Raw genomic sequence first — 22,986 nt, 5'->3', positions numbered from 1 at the left:
AAATGTAACTTTAAGGAAGATTCTTTAAGAGAAGTTGAAAAAACATTCTCACACATACACACGCATACGCTCACACACATACACGCATTCTTCCTCATAAATACATAAATGCTCTTACCTTTTGTATTATTAATAAACTAGCTGACCCGCGCGACTTCGCTTTTGTCAATTAAGAGAATGGGTCAAAAATTTCCCCGTTTTTGTTACATTTTTCGTTGCTACTCCACTCCTAATGACTGTAGCGTGATGTTATATAGCCTATAGCCTTCCTCGATAAATAGGCTATCTAACACTGAAAGAATTTTTCAGATCGGACCAGTAGTTCCTGAGATTAGCGCGTTCAAACAAACAAACAAACAATGAAACAAACAAACTCTTCAGCTTTATAATATTAGTATAGATAAGTACATTTCAAGTTCAAGTTAACCCGTCGTGTATGAACCTACATATTTTCAATCGCCTCATCAATGAACCAGGGTAAATTTTACCCTGTTTTAAATGTCGTTGTATTTTATTTTTACAGGATTTTTTTTTTACTTTTTGTTTAGTAAAAGTTGTTTCAATTATTTAAGGAATAAAATAATTGAAACAACTTTTAAAATATTCAATGAAACTATTCATTTATTGAGATTCAGAAAATAACCAAAAAAAATCCACACAAAAAAACAAGTTCTTTTTGCAAAACAAAAAAAATATGAAACCCCAATTTTTCTGAAGTAACCCAATTTGTATGTGAAAAAAGAGGATATTTATAAACAAAAAACAAATAAATCACAGTAGGCTACCAATTAAAAAAAAATTGTTCGAGTCTTGTGAATATGTTGCACATTTTTTACAAATTGTCTCAGTTTGTTCATGTGTTTAGTCTTCCTATCTTTTTTACACGCACAATCTTGACATCTTCTAGTAATACCTGCTAATTTAGGTATCTCTGGTTCTAATAGCTGACTCGATTCCTCTTTTGTATCGCTTTGATTACTGCGCTGGCTGATGGACTCCTTTTCGTCAATGTCCGACCCCGATGGGCAGTTTTCATCTGAAGAGTAATCCTCCAAAAGGTTCCTAATACGTTTGTTATCCATAATGACGACGTTCCATGTGCCACTGATTTGCCGGAACAAATCGACGCACTAATTCTTAGAATCCAGCTACTGAGGCGGAGGAGGCGTGGTAGTGCGAACTACGAGTCGTACGTATAATTTTATACACCGCAGGGTCTCAAAAACCCTGTTTCATTTACGCCGGGTTAACTAGTCCGATCTGGCAATTGTTCATAGTATTGATAGCCCCGATACAGGCTGCGCCTAGTGGGGTTGTCGTAGTTATAAGCATAATTTTGTAATACTGGACTGGTAATAAATGTTTTTTATTTTTTATTATTATTATAGCAAGAGAATGGAGAATGTTAACTAATTTTGATTTTTAGCACTCCATATTCTCTGTTAAAATATAAAATACAAGTGAAAAAATTACTTCGATACGTCAATTACTTTCCGATTTATAAGTAAAACAAGTTGTAACCGCACGACGCTTGCTCTCGGTGACGGTGTGACGTCACTATACACTACGCTCAGTCTAGCTCACACAGTCCGCTTGCGGTCGCGCGCTCGGTGCGTTGAAATTATACCTAAATACTTTTAAAAATGTCCAATTCAAATACTACGAAATCATGTGTTGTGTCTAAATGTAAAAAAATAATTTTATGTAGATAAGTATATGAGTACAAAGAATAACTTCATCTTACAATGAAACAATTTCTAACCGGATTGATTGCGAGTTTATTGATTTTATTTACAGTGGCATGAAAAATGTAAAATCAATAAGTAGGTACGCGATTATTCCGGTAAAGAATAGTTTCATTATAATATGCAGTGATCGTGAATATCTAACTATATTATACATATTACTAATATGTATAATATACTAGAGGCCGCCCGCTACTTCGTCTGCGTGGAAACCTTTCCTGTGTAAATCCCGATCCCTCGGAAACTCCGAAATAAAAAGTAGGCTATGCGTTATTCTGGGTTTTCAGCTACCTATACACCAAATTTCATCGTAATCGGTTCAGTCACATTTGCGTGAAAGAGTAACAAACATCCATACATACAAACATACATACGTACATACGTACATACGTACATACGTACATACGTACATACGTACATACGTACATACGTACATACGTACATACGTACATACGTACATACGTACATACATACATCAAATATACATACATAGTGTGTTCAAAAATTCTTTATTTATTCGTGAATATCTATTTTGCCCCCTTCAAAGTAATCCCCTTGGGATATTATACACTAGTGCCAACGTATTTTCCAATATTCGAAGCACTTCAAAAAATCATTTTTTTGTATCTTGTTCTGCTCCTTCTTCGATGCCGTCTTTATTTCTTTAATCGTGACGTAGCGTCGTCCTTTCATGGGCCTCTTCAGTTTCGGGAATAAGAAAAAGTCACAAGAAGCCAGAACTAGGGAAAACGGTGACTGCAGTATCATTAGTGTGTTATTTTTGGCCAAGAAGTCGCGATCGAAATTGAGCATTTTTGTACGAATTAGACGGCGACACGTCTCATGCCCAAATTATCGATTAAAATCGAAAGGTACAAGATAATCGATATGCCTAGGTCCTCGGCAATTTCTCTAACGGTGACTAGACGCTTGGCCAGTACCATTTCCTTACTTTATCTAGTTTTTCGTCTGTTATTGAAATGCTCGGGCGTCCGGCACGCTCTTCGTCGTTCACATCTTCTCGGTCTTTTGAAAACATTTTTTACCACTGAAAAACGTTGCTTTTGTCGAAAGTAGCTTCTCCGTATGCCACAGTCAAAATTTAGAATGCACCCGCGCACTTCATTTCGTTTTTCACTCAAAATTTGATACAGGTGGATTGTTCAATCTTTTTGAATAGGTATAAATCGAAGACGAACCAAAACACGAGCAAGCAAAACAGCTGCCAACAATTAACTGAATATCTCAAATGGCTGACATTTACAGCATAAGTAAGAGATATATAAACCAACATAACGCCCTAAAAAAATCGAAATTCGAATATACGTAACCCGCGAAAATTCAAAATTCGCAATACTTTTTGAACACACCTCGTACATACATACATATGTATATACATACATGCGAACATATAACATACGTACACACATACATACATACATGCGTAGGTACATACGTACATATGTACGTACATCCGTACATACATACAGTTGCCAGTTGCAACCCTTGGCGCGGTCACATATGTAGATGGGTGACCGCATAGCGGTATTTGAACTAGTCGTCTCCGTGCTTCGGAGGACACGTTAAAAGTCGGTCCTGGTTGTTATCTACTACGATGACAGTCGTTAAGCCATGTTAAAGGCCCTCGGGCAGCTTGAACAACTTTCACACTAGGTTGACCATTAACCATAAGATAAAAAGAAGAAAACATACATACATACATACGTACATACATACGGTCTCACAAACTTTCGCATTTATAATATTAAGTAGGATTCCGGAGGCAACAGAATCTCTATTTGTTCATATGTAAATAATTTATTCATTATTTAACATTATTCCATCTATTTTAGGTAAATTATCCGATTGCCCTTTTTCAAATCCTTCATCCATTTTATTAATCGAATAATATTTACTATTATTACACTATCTATACTTATAATAAATCTGTAGAGAGGTCAAGGTCAGGTTTTTTCCTGTCTGTATGTTACGCTGCCACGTAAAAACTACCGATTAGAATGCACTCAAATTTGGTATATGCATAGAATAAGTAGTGGAGCAACTTATAGAATACTTTTTATTGCATAAAATTTCATATATATTCTTAGAAAATTGATAAAAATACGTAGAAATCGTTTGAACCTGCGTTTCCCTATAGAGACCATAGATGGCGTGCAATCCATTTCACAACATTCGCATGGCATAGTGAACGCGGCCCCGGCCGTATCCGATACCTGTTGTCGCACCAACCAATAGATGGCGTTATAGTCTGCGACAAAGCATGTTTTTCCTTATTAATTTATTTTGATGGCTTAATTGTAAAAAAAATACCTTTGAAACAGGCTATACATTTATAAGATTTTCAAACATAAATGTTGTATGATATATTACACAAAAATGTTGGTTTACGTGGGTCCGGTGCGGTCGGGATATCCTAGATGGCAAACCGAGTAATTTCATTTGTTGTCGTTGTTCGCCGCAACTAACAGATGGCGTAGCAGTTCGTAACACATAACCAAATTAATTGGTTGCATTAAGGAAATAAATTGGATAGCTATGAAACAGACTATGTGGTAAGTTTTAAAAAATAAACAACGGATGATATATAAAAAATAATTACGGGTTACGCGGTTTCGGACGTATCATCGCAAGTATATATTATTACGCGTGTGAAGAGCTCCGGCGCAGATAGGTCTGTCTGTAGCTATAATAATATTCTGAATCCAGACGGGTAAGCAATGGTCAGTCTATAATAAGGTATTATATTTTACACTGTAAACTGGTACGGATACAGACGAGAGAGGAAAAGAAGGTAACCACAGGAAATCAGGCCTGCCTGAGCCTGTGTCACATTGTGTGTCCCTTTCGTAAATAACCATTAGATGACAAAAGAGTTGTTAGCATTTTTATGTGTATCGAGTGCTTCGCAATTCGCATGCTCAAACGAATAAGCAACAGTACGAAATTCACGCGAGCGGAGCCGCACGGGTCAGCTAGTACATGTAATAAGCGGACGAAAACACAACAAAATACTGCGCAAGCTACTACGCCTACAGCACGGGCTGGCGACTTAATACTAAGCGGGACGCGGCCCGCGCGGCGCAAGTGAAATATGACGTCACAACCGCTCACGCGGCTGTTAGCGGGACTCGATATTTTTCGGTTAACTATTTGGTATTTTTGACTAAAACAAAAACTATACTATATGTTTACATACCGGCTATACTGTGTCAAAATTTAAAGCGATTTGGCATACCTAGTAACATTCTCCATTGTCACGATACAATGTAGATATTGCAGCCATAAGTGAAACACACCTTAGTCGGAAGTCTATGTGAAAACCTGGTAGGGTACACATACACATAGGATAGGAAAGCCTGCAGCAGAACGAGTGGTGTTGGTTTCGCAGTGCGTAATGGAATCGCAAGATCCTTACCAGAACTTTCTCGAGGACATAATTATCGCCTGATGACTTTACGGCTACCCATTAGTGATACTAAATATATGCACCTTATTAGTATCTACGCACCAACTCTAACAGCTAGCGATAATGATAAAAATAAAATTTACAGAGACTTACGCTGCGTTCTACAAAATATTCCACAACAGGACAAAATAATTTTGCTTGGTGACTTCAACGCTCGTGTCGGCACCGACTATAATGCGTGGCGCGGTGTTCTCGGCCGATATGGAGTTGGGAGCTGTAACTCCAATGGCTTAGAATTGCTGACCCCTGTGCTGAATTTAGTTTATGCTTTACAAAATAATAGACTACAAGCCCATGTTAAAAATTGATGGATCATTTGAACCACCAGGTGACCTATCTAGAACGATATAAGAGCATAAAATAATAAGGTTCAGCACTATGCCGTCACTTGTAAGCTGTCCAACTGAGTGCAGGTGAGAATTCAAAAGTACAGGTAGACTCAGTACATTTTGGTCATATATTTTTGTACGGCATTCTTACCACCGATAGATCCATTAAAAATAATAAAAAATCGCACAGTGCCGTACAAAAATGATGAGCCACGAAGTCGGAATTTTATTTTATTTTCCGAAAATGACCGGGGTAAAGGAGATACGCAACAACCCCATACAACAAAGGCTATGTTATGGACAAAAAAACCAAGCTTGGTTTTATGAAGGGACAATAGTCTGCTATCCTCTAGTGTAATTTTTATTCTGCTAACTAGCAGGGTTTGAAAACTATAGGGAATAAAAATTATCAACATTTCTACAACGTTACAATTGCTAAGTGCCATTTTTTTGTATTTACAATAATAAGTATTATAAATACAGGCTGATTCTACTTGCAGACACCTTTCAAAGGGATTTTAAAATGATTTACAATGTGTATGAGAGTGAAGTACAAGAGTCAACAACTATTTGAGAACTTACCGGCATCCACAAAACAATTCAATAATGGTCAATGGACACTACGTAGATCCAAAGTCCAAGAAAGCCGAAGTCAGGTGGTTAAGCAGTAACAGAAATCCAGAAAAACAGGCACAAATCGTCTATAAGCATAAAAACACCGCAAAAAAAACAACAACACGAAAGTCGGGAATGATAAATTCTGTTGACAATCGATATCGCGACAGAGGGCAAGTGTTGCAATTTCTTAAAAAAAAAGCTATTTATAAATTCGTGAAATAATTCAAAATATTGATTAAGGGTTATTGTAGTATTTATTTATTATTTTTGTACTTAAATAATTATTTCAATTACATTTTCTTGCAGATATATGGTAATTGTACAATTATTTATATACTAACAATACGAAACTGTATGTCTTAACTGACAACACTAAGCTTCTACCGGTTAGCTTCCGGAATCCATGCGAGTCAAAAAATATTAAATAAAATTAACTATGAATAACGGCTTAGTACAATAAAACAAAATATGCGGCAATTAACTATATTTTAAGAGATATTTAACCAATATAATTTCTTTTTTGTCCATCGCAGCATGATTATAGCCGTAGATTTCATATGTCCTTTGGTCATTTGATTTTGTACGGTATCTGTGTAATACTATTTCAATAATGCTTTTAATCCATTATTCCGCAACGCCGTACAAAAATCTTGCGACAAAGGGAAAAAATCGAGAGTTGCAACCCCCTCTCTTTCCGTAGTTCAGGGGGTGATTTGAAAAAGTACGGCATCGGTTCCAAAACATTATGTAGCATTCAAAAGTACTATTAAAAGTAATGCCATCAAAAAATAATTGTTCCTTTGAATGTCCTTTTTTTTAACATGATATTATAAAATACTGTACGAGCCAATAACGCTCATACAGCATATTTTATATTGTCGAGTGAAGTGATTCATACGCCAATAATTAGTCGTAACTAAACCTCCGTCACGCGCTAATGTTTATTTGTTATTAACGATTACGTAAAGTGCGACTCAGCCAACTAGACATAGCCGTAGACAGAACAGTTAATTATCAATAACGTATCAATAACCTTCGTCATCAATAACGATAGCGATCGTTTTATCAAGCACGGGAGAACACTCCTTCATCATCAATAACGATAGCGATCGTTTTATCAAGCACGGGAGAACACTCCTTCATCAGCAATCACGATAGCGATCGTTTTATCAAGCACGGGAGAACACTCCTTCGACAGCAATCGTTTTATCAAGCACCGAAGAATACTTCTTCGTCAGCATCAATTTCAACCGAAAATCAGGTATTTATCACTGTGAGTTGAAATATCATCAATTATCATGAATGAATGAAAACTCTTTATTGTACATAAAGGAAACACAAAAAACTTAAAATTAACTTACAATCAAAGTACAATTGGCGGCCTTATCGCACAGTGGCAATCTCTTCCAGGCAACCATTGGATGGAGAGATATAAAAGCAGTTGAATGAAGGAGGGCAGTACAAATTAGTGTAGATAGTGGATATATAAATATTGACATATACATATACCTATAATAGGAGAATATAAACATACATATATATAAATTATACACAAATAATATATTTAAAATACATAATATCGTCCCCGTAGAGCGAAAAATCACTAACTAACACTTAAGTGATTTTGAGATACGAGGTGTTTTATGTCTAAAATGACAAAAAAAAATATAACTTTTTTCGGAGATTAGTTATCGATGCATGAAAGGTTTTGTTTTGAAGATATATTAATTAAGTATATGTTATATGTATTAAACCACGAAAATAGTATATAAATTATTAACTGTAAAGGATAATTTGTTTTACCCCAAGGTTTTCCTATTTATCTGTCACTTAGTTACTTTTCACATGTAGTTAGTTAGTTTTCGCATCAGCATTTAAATATTATACTAGTAACTAAAATCAGTTAGTTATTTTAGGAGTAAAACATATTTTACATAACTATGTCTAAATAAAATACCCAACTAAACAGACTTTGCTTATTTATTAATTTATTGCCTAATTTAAAACTAGTGTCCTATCAGTTGAAAAGTATAAAAGTAAAACAACATTCTTAGGCAACATTTATTGAAAAAAAAACTGTCTTTAAGTATACAAAACCTAATTAAAACATAATGAACAAGAACACGTTACAAAATCATCAATAGAACAGCATTAATGATGTAGCCACATCATTTTCCTCTTCTTCCTCGAGCTAAATGACGTCAGGCTCACATAGCCTATCCAACACATCGTTACTAACAGGTAAAGATTCATACCAAGGATAAAGTTCGCTTAGTATGACACCTTTGACACAAAGATTTAACAAATCTTTCCTTGCAGGGGTGTATTTACCCTAGGGCTAGAAGGGCTATAGCCCTTCTAGCCCAAGGGCCTGAAACTGGCCCGGGCTATAGCCCGGGCCGGTTTCCTCTCTTGGGTCTGCATCTTGTCGGGGTGAGGGGGCTTAGTAGAATTGAAAGGTTGGGGAAACAGTGATCGCGAGTAACAAAAAATTACTGCGCGTGTCCCTCTGTTTGCAGAGGACACAGGTGCGGGACAGGTGAGCCGTCAGTGGGAGGACGGGCTCAGTAGGCACTCACACTGCCCCGAGCTGACGAAGAGCCAGGCCGCTGCCGCCCTCGTCAACCGTCCATCGTAAATCCGTCCATCCTTGACCGAGGGCCTTGCCTTAATCGGCTGGGTCGCGAGGAGACCACCTCTGTGAAAATCCCGAGTAACTCCAGCAGTGGCGCCCCCTTTAGGGGCCTTGCGTGGTCAGAGTTCATTCGCTTTGCGGGGACCCCCGCGCCAGAAAAACCAGACGCAAGCGGCCACTGGGGCACCTCCCGCCCTCCAGTAGTATAAGGGTCACCGGATTATGGGGCCTCTACCTCGGTGGAACGATACTTGCCACCACACTCGCGGGAACTGTTTGGATAATATAAATTTGAAAACGAACCCAAATGATGTAAGTGGGAGAGGCGAGAAGCTCAAACCCGAGGAGATCGGGGGCAAGAAGCCCAGCCGTATTGACTGCATAGCATAGTTGCGGAGGGTCGGAGCACGCCCAGTTTTAGCAAGTGTCAGACAATGACCCTAAGGACAAATTCACCATCCAGCTGGCGGACACCATCCTCACTCACCACTAGGCAGTGGTGGAGGTGGCCGACAAATCCGGTCACCTCAAGGGTGACCTTTATAAAGTCCCTCAAAGACGCTGCCAGGAACGTCAAACTGGCAGTGTCGGAGTCGAGCAGGCAGTATGCCACGAAGGAGAATTTGGCGCGTCAGGCCCAGAATTATCACTTGCAAGAGGAGGTCGATCACATGTCACAGGCAACGGCATCAACCCCCGCGCCAGAAAAACCAGGGGCAGCGTCCTCAGCTGTAGCTGCTAACGCATTCGCCACGCCACCGCCACCGCACCGCAGCTCACAGGTCTTCGGACCAAGGAGAAGCAGGGTAAACAGCCGCGTCTTACAGTGCAGTGGCTTCCAAACCGCCGTTCACTAAACCGACGGCTGCCAAAGAGTAGCAGTTCGTCGGGAAAAATAGCAAGGCGCCCAAGGCTACGGAAGCCGACAAAAAGGGCAAGAAAATCAAAATCAAATCATTTATTCATTTAGGTCAAATATTGACACTTATGATAGTCGTTACAATTACTGAATCTACCACTAGCTCGGAAAGGGGGTGGAGCCTTATGAGAAGAGCTAGCAAGAAACTCACGGCCACTCTTTTCAATCGCCAAAAGTTTTACAATGTGGTTGATACAATAATTGATCATGCGAGGAGCTGCCAACAATCAGCGATATAGACTAAACGTCAATTAAGGAAAATGAATATAGTTAGGTTATTTATTAGTCTCTGATCATACCGTATGTTGGGAGCACCTACTAGCATGTGATAATAAGAATATGGGCAACAAGTGAGCACATTGGTTGTGAACAATATAAAAGAAAAAAAGTGACAGTTTTATGATTAACATCAAATTGTATGTAACATCACCTATTTGCATCATTAAGTGCCCATATTTTACAATATTTAGACCTACTGCTACTGAGTTTATACAATTTATGGCAAAGTTCCCTAATTTCAAAGAATCGTTATCAAGCGAGCGACTATTCCCAAGAGCTATTGTCGTTTAGATACTCATCAATTCTGTAATAAAAGAAGGAGGAAGAAGAAGGCGCCCAATTTTCGGGCTCCAGCTGCAGCTGAAGGTGGCAAAAAGCGGTGCGACATATAGAGACGTTATTAGGGACGCAAAGGACAAAATAAACCAAGCCGACAATGAAATAGTCCGCTTCGGGGTTGCGGCTACGGGAGCTCGAATGTTGAGCTCCCAGGGGTCAGGGACCGGAAAAGCGGATGCCCTGGCCTCTAAATTGAGGAAAGTTATCGGGGAGGACACCTTCCGAGTGTCCAGGCCCACAAAGACCGCGGAACTGAGCATTACAGATCTTGACGACTCAGCCTGCCCAGAGGAGGTGAAGGTCGATTAAAGCCGATTTAATAAATAAAATTGATCAGGACAATGTAAAAAACTAATTTGTTAAAAATGAAACTAAAATTTAGTTTTTTCATTCCTTGATGGGGCGGAAAGCTAGCGGAGTCCAGGGCGCGCCATCTTAAAATACGCCTCTGCGAGTGACTGCAATAATGCGCGGGCGCGGCGTGGGTCCTAAGGTCAAAGGGCGTAATCTCACTAAGTAGCATCGTAACACGGGACATAGTTACCAACCTTTCATCTAGTAGTGTTTTTGCTGAGTGAAAAGTAGCCAAAACATTTTAATTATAATACTCTAATGTGTTATGTCATCTACAGTCAGGTAAAATATTAACCAGAACACTATAGTTAGTTGTCGTTTTTTCTTTTAAACGTCTGGTCTTAAATAATATAGCTCGAAAAATAATTAATGGTAGTTAGTTACTTTTCGCACAAAATATCACATACAATAAAATTACTAAGTCACTTTGATGAGTTTTCGCATTACTATTTTTTAAGACATGCCTATAGGGAGTAATGCGGAAAAAGTAGATAAGGAACTTTAATGCGTAAGTATCTTTTTCAACAAAGAAGAGAAAAAGTAATCAGGTGACTTAGTTACTTGTAACTCAACTGTCACAAATCAAATAATGTACTTAATTAAGTCTCGCTATTTGCATTTTTCTAAATAATTACGTTATGAATACGAGAGTAAGACAGAAATATGGAGAAAAAATTACTGATTTTATTGGTATTTATAAGTCGATTTTGAACATTTTGTTACTTAATGACTTTTCGTTCTACGGGGACGATATATATAAATGATACACAAATAACATATTTAAAATATATACTTAATAAATACATAAAATAAATAACTAATTTTGTAGCGAAAGTAGTGTTCCTTAACTTGTTTTTTAAAAATGGGTAAGGATTGAGCACGTCGTATTGACACTGGTAGTGCATTCCACAATCGCACAGCTTCTACAGAAAACGATCTATCAACAAACTTTGTGGAATGCACTGGCATCTTCAATCTTAAATTTTCTGATGATCGCAGGAGTCTAGAATGTGTGTCATGCAAGAAATCGAAACGTTCTTTAAGGTATGGGGGCGCTAAGGGATTAAACAATATATTGTACAAAAGAGAGAGAATGTGAGCATTCCGGCGTGAACGTAGGGGTAACCACTTGAGCTTACGTCTGTATTCAGAAATATGATCATACTTGCGTAAACCAAATATGAATCTAATAAAGAAGTTTTGAAGTCGCTCAAGTTTATTCAATTGGTCCTCGGTGAGATCAAGATAGCTGACATCGGCATAATCAAGAACGGGAAAAAGAAGGGATTGTACTAACGCAACTTTAGTCGTGATGGGAAGAAAATTACGCAGTCTGCGCAAAGACCCCGCCGAAGCGAATATTTTACGACTGACGTGTTGGATTTGAGGAATCCACGACATCTTCTTATCAATGAAGATACCCAAATTCTTGACTTTGTCACTGTATGGGATATCAATACCGTCACAAGACACGGGGGGTATCAGTGACCAATCGATTCTTGAGATCATTCTCGAACTGCCAACAACAATTACCTGGGTCTTATCCGGGTTGACCTTTAACCCGTACGACTTGCTCCAATCACAAATTCGCATCATGTCAGTGTTTATAGTTTAAACAGCTTCCGTCAACCTATCTAGGGGAGCGTGGGAGTAAATCTGTAGATCATCTGCGTAGAGGTGGTAGGAGGAAGTCAAGTAGTTAGAAATTGAGTTGATAAAAACTGCGAAGAGAAGAGGAGATAAGACGCCGCCCTGCGGAACGCCAGCATATGACGGGCACCATGCGGAGATAGTGTTATCGATGCTGATACGTTGCCGGCGCCCAAACAGGTTACTACGAAACCAGTCAACCGCTGTTGGAGATACGTTAAGAGAGCATAGTATCCCGAGAAGTACATCAAAGTCAACAGTGTTAAAAGCATTGCTAAAGTCTAGCAGTGCAAGCACTGTTAGATAACCACTTTCCATTGCTGACCTAATGTCTTCCGTAATATGAACCAGGGTTGTGGTGGTACTGTGACCGGGACGGAAACCAGACTGGAGTGGGTTAAGGAGTTGGTTTTCGGAAAGAAAGGAACTAAGCTGATCATGAACGAGGCGTTCAAGAACTTTAGACAGGAAAGGTAGGATAGAAATGGGCCGGTATTCAGAGAAGGATGAAGGGTTACATTTTTTAGGTAGAGGTGTGATTTGGGCGTCTTTCCAAGCTGATGGGAAGATGCCCTTGGAGATGGAGAAATTAAGGATATGACAGATGACTGGGAGTATCTCATCAAGGATAGGAAGGATCATATTACGGCTGACGCAATCGGTACCTATTGCATTCGAGGTAGTAGATAGGATGCTTTTCTTAACGTCACAAGCAGCAAATTGATGAAAGTCAAATGGGAAGCAATCGGGAGTCGAACTCAGTGAAAGAGATTTTAGAGTATTATCTTTTAGTAAGTGGTCAAAGTTGGGTAATGTAGTGAAATGCTGGTTTAAAGCGTTCAGATCGAGAGATTTAGGAATCGTGTCTTGGCGCGATTTGCCGACTCCCAATGATCTCAGAAATTTCTAGACTTTGGCTGGATCTCCGTTTTCGACAGATGCATGAATATGTCGGCGTTGTGCATTCCTACACACCTTACTGCAGTGATTACGTATTGCTACATATCTATTCCAATTAGCGTCGGTTGGACGACATTTAAATTTCGTTTTTGCAGCAGCTTTCTGGGAGAGTAGTGTCTTAATGTCGTCCGTAAGCCAAGGTGACGGAAGATGTTTCACCCTAATGGTGCATGAGTGTCATATAGCTTTATCAGGTTTGAGGTCAGTAAGTAAACTTTCTCATCCACACATTCCGAAGCAAAGAGAGAATCCCAGGCAATGTTGTTGACATCCGCACGAAGATTTGCCACGTTCATTTCACGAAAGTTGCGCTGTACAAGGATTTTAGGTTTAGGTTTCGGAGGCCGGACACGATAAGACAAGAAGAGGAGGTCATGGTAGGAAAAGCATCAGCAGGACACTGACCGTGCTTAGAAACACGATCAGGGGAAGAAATAAGGATAAGGCCAAGCAAAGATGGAGTACAGTTAGGAAAATGATGTGTAGCATTAAGAGGAAGTATAGAGAGGTTATTGGAGTCAACGATGGATTGGAGTGAACTGGAACGGTGATCATTTTTAAGGAGGCAGGTGTTGAAATCGCCCATGATTATGGTTTGACTGTACACGGGGATAAAATTTTCTAACAGAATTTCAAGAGATGTGAAGTAATCTACACGTAAAGAAGGACTATAAAAAACACCGAGCAAGATTTTAGAGTGAAGAAGTTCAACTTCGAGAAAAAGATGTTCGCCAGCATTTGGTGGTGGGGGCTGTGGTGACTTGATAACTATAGTGAAGGGAATATTTTGTTTAAGATAGATAGCCACTCCATCCCCACCTCCCACTGCGCGATCATTTCTAATAAGTTCATAGCCTGGGAGCGAATAAGCCGAGGAGACTAAGCATGGTTTAAGCCAAGACTCAGAAACAAGTATTGCATGAATATGTGTACAGTCGAAAGTAACCAGCATATCCGGGAAATGGGCCGGAACACTCTGAGCATTAATATGGACCACATTAAAGTTCCTGGGAAAATCAGAAAACTGGGACGACAATGTCTCAGCAAGAGAAGGAACACTTACGAAGCTGGTATCACTACTAGCAGAAAAATATTCGCCACTATCTATGCTGCTGTCTAGTAATGACATAATTAATTTCAGTTAATATAAATAATAATAAATAAATAATAATAATAATAAAAAATACAATGAAAATATATAGATATATATAAAGTATATATATAAAAGAGGCTGATAAAAACAAAAGTTATTGCTCCATCTGCCGGCTGCGAGCACATAATATGTGAGTACCATAAATATTATTTACAACTACGAGGGGCGGCTGAAAAGTTTTGAGCCTAAGGTATAAAAACTACTGATAGAAACATACAAAAAATATATTTTATAATATAATGTTTCTCTATTGCAATACACTTCTTACATCTTCTATAAGAGGGGTTTATACCGGTCAAAAAAAAATTCGCCGTTTACCTCTTGAAAATGTCCGTTTACTACCACCTTCATTTCATTGTCACTAGAAAATTTCTGTCCTCGGAGGTCTTTTTTCAAATTTGAAAAGAGGAAGTAATAGCTAAAAACCAGGCCTATACTGTTGTAGGTTGGGTGATTAATTTCTTCAAATCCTGTCTCAACCAGGGCACACCTCGAAACTCGCGCTGTGTGGACGGGTGCGTTGTCTTGCGAAAACAGGATTCCTTTTGATAGTTTGCCTGTCCTTTTCTCAACAACCACTTGACGCACTTTGATCAACAATGCAGCATAATAATTTACGTTAATTGTAGTATTTTTAAAAAGGTAATTTATTAACGAAATTCCCTTACAATCCCATAAAACAGTGTCCATGAGTGTATAGTTGGATCCCTGTGTTGAGACGACGACAACTATAGCTGGGTTGTTGATAAATGAGTGGACTGTATTTAAAGGGAATAAAAATATATTTTCAAGAGTACAATCGAACGGCAAACAACGTAAATGTTAGGATGCGCGAGCGCGTATGTTCGGTCTCGCTTGCTGTCAGGCACTGGCGGGCGGCCGGTCGGCGGGGCGCTGGCCCGCTGCGATGACGCAGCTGTTACCGCTCCGCGCACCGCGTTCCATCCGCGATCCCGCCTATGTGGAGCATGAGTCAACGACTCAACATACTCCCCCCGTTGAAGTGTCTTCAACAGATGAAGTGGCCACCGGTAGAGGGCAAATAGTGTTGAAGGCTCGCCGAATGACACCCTTGCGAGTGCGGATGTCAGCAACTCGAGCAACACCATCTCTGCCGGGAAGAACCTTGACGATGCGTCCTAGAAGCCATAAGAGTGGGGGTGAGGTTTTGTCCTTAATAAGTACCAAGGCTCCTTCATTCAGCTCTCCTGATGATCGGCACCACTTTGTCCTTTCCTGAAGCCACAGAATGTATTCGTGGGAAAAGCGAGTCCAGAAGTGTTGCTTCAAGAATTCAATGCGGCGAAAGCGTTGAAGACTGGATACATGAGCATTCTGCACCTGTGGATGAGGCAGCATCATGAGTGATCGTCCAATAAGGAAATTCAATTTCAATTTATTCAAATAAATTAATACATAAAGTTTAATATAAGTCTTATAGTTAGAATATTAGGTAGGTACATAATAAAAACATAGGGAGCCTGTATTAGGATAAATAAATCCTGTATCACAGGCTCTTAGATACGGCGAGCGTTATTGATAAAAAACAAAAATTTACTTATACAATATTTAGATATTAAATAATAATAGTTAAAATTTCTGGCAAAGTAAAGTTTAGATAGCACTACAAAACTGTATGATACTCCAGACCAACAAGACATTATTCCCCAGCTCCCGTGCTAGGTTTGTACCTGTGTTACGGTGAGACAGAGAACAAGGCCGTCAGAGTCTTTGATAACACAATTATTGCAGTACTATGTTAATATAAAGATTATAATGGACCTATACACTATCATTATATAAAAATGACAAAATATGCTAATATGTAACTTAAGTAACGAAACATGTATATTGAAACAAAAATAAAAATCTAGGTCAAGCATTTAATGACGCAGTTCAGAAATTTGCTAACTAAGGAATCGAGTGTAAGTGGGTCAGTAGTGTTTGATGGAATGTTTACATTGGTGAAAAATGAAGTAATATAATAATGAAGTACAAAGTTCACACACATAATTATTACGAAAAATAACTTAATTAAACGCCTATGCACCCTCATAATCAACAGAGTTGATGTATCTCTGTTCAGCAGCTTTTCTAGCGGGACACTCTGCTATTCCTGTTTGGTGTTTATTGGGCTTATTGTAACGTGTGCAAGTAGCGCATTTAGGCTCCATGGTATGCTTCAATATACAAGCGTCTATTTTATGTCCCGTAGCCGCACAGTGTCCACAAATGGTGTGACTTTCACGGCAAGATTTTGCCGCATGCCCGTACTGCTGGCACTTGTAGCATCTAGTTACAAGTGTGAAGTCCCTAACAGGACAAGAGGTCCAGTTTATGAATATACGAGTCTGAGTAATGAGAGCCTTGCGAATATTAGCAGGAACTTCAATTAGATAATTACAGTTCGGGGCATCTTTCCTGCCGGATTTGTGGCTTAACTTGCATGTGGTCAAAAAGGTTTCTAGTGTCAAAGATGGAATTTTCTCGGCTATGTTTTGTTCGAATATGCAGGCAAAAACCTCTTTTTCGGGCATTGCGGAGGGAACCCCAACGATCACAATCCGAGGTTTGCGCTTTTGGGGTTCATCGGCTGTGAGTCCAAACGTAGATTGTTGCACGGCTTGTTTCAACTTTTCGGCATCATTTTTTGTCTCCGTGCTAATTATAACGCCTCCGTTTTTCGTTTTCTGCAGTCCGCGCACCTTCAACTTCATTTGTTCCGGACAAATTATTTTTTGTACAAGGTTTTTCGTCTCGTCGCTAGATTTCTGTTTATCCTTCGGGTATACGGCGACAGAGCTGAGGTTAGCGGGTCGAACAAAACTATTAGCTCCCTTTTTGACCATATCGGCAAACGAAACATTTCCAACGGTCGATGACTCCTGGACCGTCTGCTTGAGTGCAATAATATGTTCTGTCAGGTCGCACTTTTCTTTCAGAGCTTCATTCTTACTTGATAAGTCCAGGGCTTGCTGCTTCAGCGACTGATACAGAACCGCCATTTCAGACGTTCCTTTCCCAACTTTGCGACATAAGTTTGAGATTTTTAGCTTTTGATCCGAGTTTAGTTTACCCTCGGTGGATATGGAGCACACTTCATTCAAATATGTCTCAATGATCGTCATCCATCTCTGCAACTCTGCTGTAGACACCACTTCAAGAGACACGGAAGTGGAGTGTTGAGGCGACCTACTTGGGGTGCAGGGCTGTTCTCCATTTTAGTATTTCTATCTATTATACGCGTACCCGTAACTTATAAACTCATTACTAACGATGGAATTTGCAAGCTTGCATTGTCAACGCACTACACAATTAAATTCTAAAGGAGGTCAATATATTATAAACTATATTAAATAATGCATAAGAGCACGTCTATATGCTTCAACGGTCAATATGATTATTAATATATTAATATATTAAAATGAGCAGGAGTAAGAGGAGTAAGGTCTGAAGGATCATCGGAAAGTGGAGTTAAAGGCCTGGAATTTAAAATAGCCTCCACTTGAATTAAACAAGTTGCCATCTCTTCGAATGTTAAATTTGTTACAGTTAAGATACGCCTGAGATGATGTTTGGTCGACTTTACAGCCGACTCCCATAATCCACCAAAGTGAGGGGTATATGCGGGAATAAAAGAAAAGTTAATGCCAGGGTCAATCGTACTGAGGCCTAAGTCCTGTGAAAGAAGGTTGGCCAATTCGTTGAAAGCGCCTACGAAAGTTGTTCCGTTGTCGGAATAGATGTTGCGAGGTTTCCCCCTACGAGCAATAAAGCGGTTCATGGCAGCCAAGAAAGCCTCTTTGGTGAGGTCTGACACCAACTCTAGGTGTACAGCTCTCGTAGCTAAGCACACAAACACACATATAAAACATTTAATAAGTCAAATCCTCTACCTTTACGATCAGCTATCATGATTGGACCAGCGTAGTCAACCCCAGAATCTAAGAAAGGAAATTCCAAGTGCAGACGTTGCTTTGGAAGGTTACCCATGATGGGTTGTACGGTATTCGCCTTGATCCTACAACATTTTACGCATTTATGCGTAACCTTCTTTGCTAAAGATCTACCCCCGATAGGATAGTAGTGATGACGGATGGTAGAAAGTAATAGTTGAGGTCCTGGATGTAAAAGTCGTAAATGATACATATGAAATAAGAGATCACATATTCTATGTTATTTAGATAAAAGAATAGGATGCTTAATGTTAAAATCATAAAATGAATTGTTTAATCTGCCTCCAACACGAATTAAACATAAAGATTTGTCAAAAAATGGAGACAGCGATAAAAGTTTGTTCTTTGCAGGTAAGTCTTTGCCTTTGGAAAGAAGCTTGTACTCCTCAGAAAAAGATTCCTTTTGACTATACCTAAGTAGCACATTTAGAGCACTTTGTAATTCTACAGACGTCAGCGGACCAACGCTAGGTTGTTTATTACATTTAAAGTTTATGAAACGTATAAGATAGGCGGTCATGCGCTGTATTTTATTGAAATCACTATATTTTAAAACTAATTTCGATATGAGACCTATGGAATCAGAAGTATCAACGTGAAAGGAAGAAGAAGAATTGACCACTTCTGGTAAGTTTATGAGTTCTTGTCGATGATGTAAGTGTGGTCCTGACCACCACAACGTAGAAGTGAGCAATGTTTCAGCTCTGAGTCCACGCGAAGCGAGGTCTGCGGGGTTTTCAAGTGAAGGAACGTAACGCCAAGTCCTGCCCCCGGAAATTTCTTGAATTTCAGATACTCGATGGCGGACAAAGGTTTTAAGCTGTGACGGAGAAGCAGACAGCCAGCCCAAAACTATAGTGGAGTCAATCCAGAAGTAAGTATCATGGATAACTAAGGTTAGTGAGTGACGCACTTTCTGGTATAATCTAGAACCTAACAAAGCAGCACAAAGTTCGAGACGAGGTATGGTAGTAGGTTTCACCGGAGCTACCTTGCTCTTGGCAGTAAGTAAACGAACGTGAATCTCTCCGTCCTGTGCTTCGCTGCGGATGTACACACAGGCACCGTATGCTCTCTCCGACGCATCAGTGAACACATGCACCTGTACAAAAGAAGGCGAATCACAAGTTACCCATCGTGGCACCGTGAACTGTTTTAAATAAGGTAAGCTATTTTGAAAATTATTCCATGCATGTTGAATGTTTTCAGGTAGTGGCTCATCCCAAGAACACTTTACAAGCCACAGCTGCTGCATGATAATTTTAGCCTCTACAATACATGGAACAACTAAACCAAGTGGGTCAAATATTTGTGCTATAACTGAAAGGATTTTGCGTTTTGTGGCAATGTCACTGGTAGTGAAGGTTAAGCTAATGGAAAATGAAAATGTATCACTTGAACACCGCCAGTTCAGCCCTAAGGTTTTAGATGTTTCGTTATCACTAAGGTTCACAAAATCAGAAATAACATGGTCTTTACATAATGCTTGGATGACTTCATTTGAGTTAGATTGCCACTTGCGAAGATTATATTTGGCTGACTGAAGAACAGCAATGACCTGACGACACCTATCTACTGTTTCGCCGACAGATGAACCACCGGACAAATAGTCATCGACATAACAATCATGTACTATTGTGTATCGCGTTGGCAAATCATCGCACTCCTCAGCCAGTTGAATTAAAGACCTAGTAGCTAAGTAAGGCGCTGAGGCTGTGCCGTACGTCACCGTGTTATGTGTGTAAGATTCTAACTCATGTGTAGGCTCTTCTCTCCAAAGAATCTTTTGTAAAGGCCGATGAATGTCATTTACAAGTGTCTGACGGTACATCTTCTCGATGTCTGCACTAACTACAATTTTATGTTGACGAAATCTAAGAAGAATTGAAAGTAAATCATCTTGGAGAGTAGGGCCCACCATTTGAATATTATTAAAGGATTTTCCAGAAGATGTGGTGGCTGAAGCATCGAAAACGACTCTTAATTTAGTCGTAGTTCTCGACTCTTTCAGAACACCATGATGCGGTAAATAATTAGAAGGTTTCGAGCTACATTTATTACTGTCTTTAGACATATGGCCTAATTTAATGTAGTCGTTTATAAAGTCGACATATAATGATTTTAGATAGGAGTCTTTAGCTAAACGGCGTTCTAATGATAAAAAACGACGCTTAGCCATCCCATATGAATCACCCAAGACGTCTGGTGACTCTTTAAGAGGTATGCTTACCACAAATCGTCCGTCGGGAGCACGAAATGTAGTTTCTACGTAAAGTTCCTCACAAGATCTCTCCTCGTGAGTCAGTTGGTGTTTTGCAGATACTGAATCTAACTCCCAGAAGCGATCTCAGTCCGGCTGCAATGTTTCAGCAAGCATACATAGATAAGAAGATGAGTTAGAGTTATAAACGGTACCCGATATGACCCAACCTAATTTCGATTCGATTAATGTTGGCATTAATTTACCTAAAGGAATACGATTACTACCTATGATACCCCAAAAGACTTCCGCGCCGACAAGAATGTCGATCGCAGACGGAACAAAGAAGTTAGGGTCGGCAAGTATTATATTAGACGGTAATTCTAAGTTGTCTATGTTTACATAAGTGTTTGGTACTGAAGATGCAATTTTTGTTAAAACGTGACATTCAATGTTGAGCGTATAGTCGCTATGAACCGATTTAAATGAGACAGAACAGCCTTGAACGCAGTTAGAGCTATGGTCATTGATACCTCTTACCTTTGATGCGACATTATAAGTAGGTAAATTGATACTACGAGCAAATTCTTCCGTCACGAAATTGGCCGTACTGCCACTATCGAGCAAGACTCGCGCGGTGTGATGTTTACCATCGGAACCAACCACCTCAACAAGCGCTGTGGACAGCAATACGACACGGGATGAGTAAATATTATCTGCAGCTAACGTAATATTCGGTATATTTGTAATTGTATTATCAGGATCAATATGTAATAACGTGTTGTGTTTGTCCTGACAATACTTGCAGTGTCCCAAGCTACATTTTTTGCTATTATGCCCCGGTCGAAGACAATTCATGCATACATTAGATTCTCTGGCTTTCTTGATACGCGCTGGTATACTTAAACTTCTAAATACATCGCACTGAAAAAGGAAATGTTCCTTGCGACACATAGGACATGGTATGGTTTTAAATGAAGATGTTGGGTCTGAAGGACCTGAGGGTTTTTTAGTTTTGTAAATGCCAACATGTAAGCCCTCGCTCTTTACGATTGATGACCTAGACTCCTCAAGTGTCTCAAGTAAATCAGCCCTATTACCAACAAACTGAATGAAGTCATTGAATGTTGGAGATGGAGTGGAGGCTATTTTAAATTCCTTCAACGTATTGCGGTGCTCTTCCCACTCACGATTAGTCACCTGATCAAGTTTGTTCGTCATAATGTGAATAAGAAGAGTGTCCCAATGTTTTACGGGTTGACCTAAGGTGGATAAAGCTCTTAAGTTTTTATTAGCACTATCTACTATATATCGTAAAGCCTTACTTGACTCCTTGTTGACCGGACTCATGTTGAAGATGGCTTGGACATGGTTGTTGACAAGTAACCTTTTGTTGTCATACCTATCACAAAGAAGCTTCCAAGCAGCGTCGTAATTGGCAGACCTAAAGTCAAGATTATCAATCACGAGTGAAGCGCTACCCTTTAACGATGCACGCAAATAATGCAACTTATTAATTTTGTCAATGCTGTCGTTATTATGTATGATTGAAAGAAAAGTATCGCGAAACTCTAGCCAATCATGATAGCTGCCAGAAAACTTAGGCAAATCTATTTTAGGTAAACGAATAGAATTGTGTTTGTTTGTGTGCTTACTGCAAGAACCGAAGTCGGAGGCGGAGTCTTCCTCTGCGAGATGCTTGCGAGTACTGTTTAGCAACTGGCGTGCAGAAGCCACCAAATTCGCGAACTGGCTCTCGAACTGCTCACGCTCTGCATATTGCTCGCTGGGTTCGTCTGCTAACTCCTCCAACTGGTTCTGTAACGTGTCATATTTCTCATATAAATTCTCAAATATATTAAGACGGTATTCTACTTCTACCAGTTGTACCTCACTAAGCTTTTCACACGAACGAGAGATCTCGAGGTACGATGAAAACTGCGTAAGCTTAGCCTTGATTGAAGCGCGTTTTTTAATAAGAGTCTTTGTGTCAGACATTTTAAAAGTATAGAGAATGAAAGATCTAAAAGCAAAACCAAGCCAACTAACTAATAGATGATTATACTAATGAAGAAGTAATAAATAAGCAGAAATATTGTTGAAAGAGGCGTTCTAAGTAAATTGACTAAGTACCTGATAAAATTTTAGAGCAATGTAAAAGTTAAGTTCCTGAGAAAAAATCGTTAGCAATTTGAACTACAAAAAAGTTAGATGCCTGACAAAAAAATTCGTTTAGTCGAGAAATGACTAATTCGCGAAATGACTATAGAGTCTAAGATTGACCGATTCTCGGAATGTACAATTCTATAAATGACTGATTCTCTAAATGACCGATTCTCAAAATGACCGATTCTACAAATGA

At 39.3% G+C, this 22,986-nt stretch overlaps 1 protein-coding gene across 1 annotated transcript; it reads right to left on the bottom strand.

Moving 5' to 3' along the window:
* Positions 1–15,248: 15,248 nt before the first annotated feature.
* Positions 15,249–22,622, bottom strand: LOC142985931 (uncharacterized). The gene is made up of 3 exons (XM_076134172.1): positions 22,324–22,622; positions 19,662–19,673; positions 15,249–15,786 (listed from the first exon to the last, which is right to left on the bottom strand). The coding sequence occupies exons 1-3, from the start codon at positions 22,620–22,622 to the stop codon at positions 15,450–15,452; spliced, it is 648 nt and encodes a 215-aa protein (XP_075990287.1). The 3' UTR covers positions 15,249–15,449.
* Positions 22,623–22,986: the final 364 nt, after the last annotated feature.

The sequence above is a fragment of the Anticarsia gemmatalis genome, chromosome W (genome assembly GCF_050436995.1).
Source record: "Anticarsia gemmatalis isolate Benzon Research Colony breed Stoneville strain chromosome W, ilAntGemm2 primary, whole genome shotgun sequence".
Taxonomy (NCBI): Eukaryota; Metazoa; Arthropoda; class Insecta; order Lepidoptera; family Erebidae; genus Anticarsia; species Anticarsia gemmatalis.
Note: the sequence above shows the minus strand (reverse complement) of the source record. Positions and strands in the feature narration are given on the sequence as shown.

Coding starts and splice junctions, on each gene's coding strand:
- LOC142985931 (XM_076134172.1), bottom strand. CDS start 22,622: ATGTCTGACACAAAGACTCTTATTAAAAAACGCGCTTCAATCAAGGCT.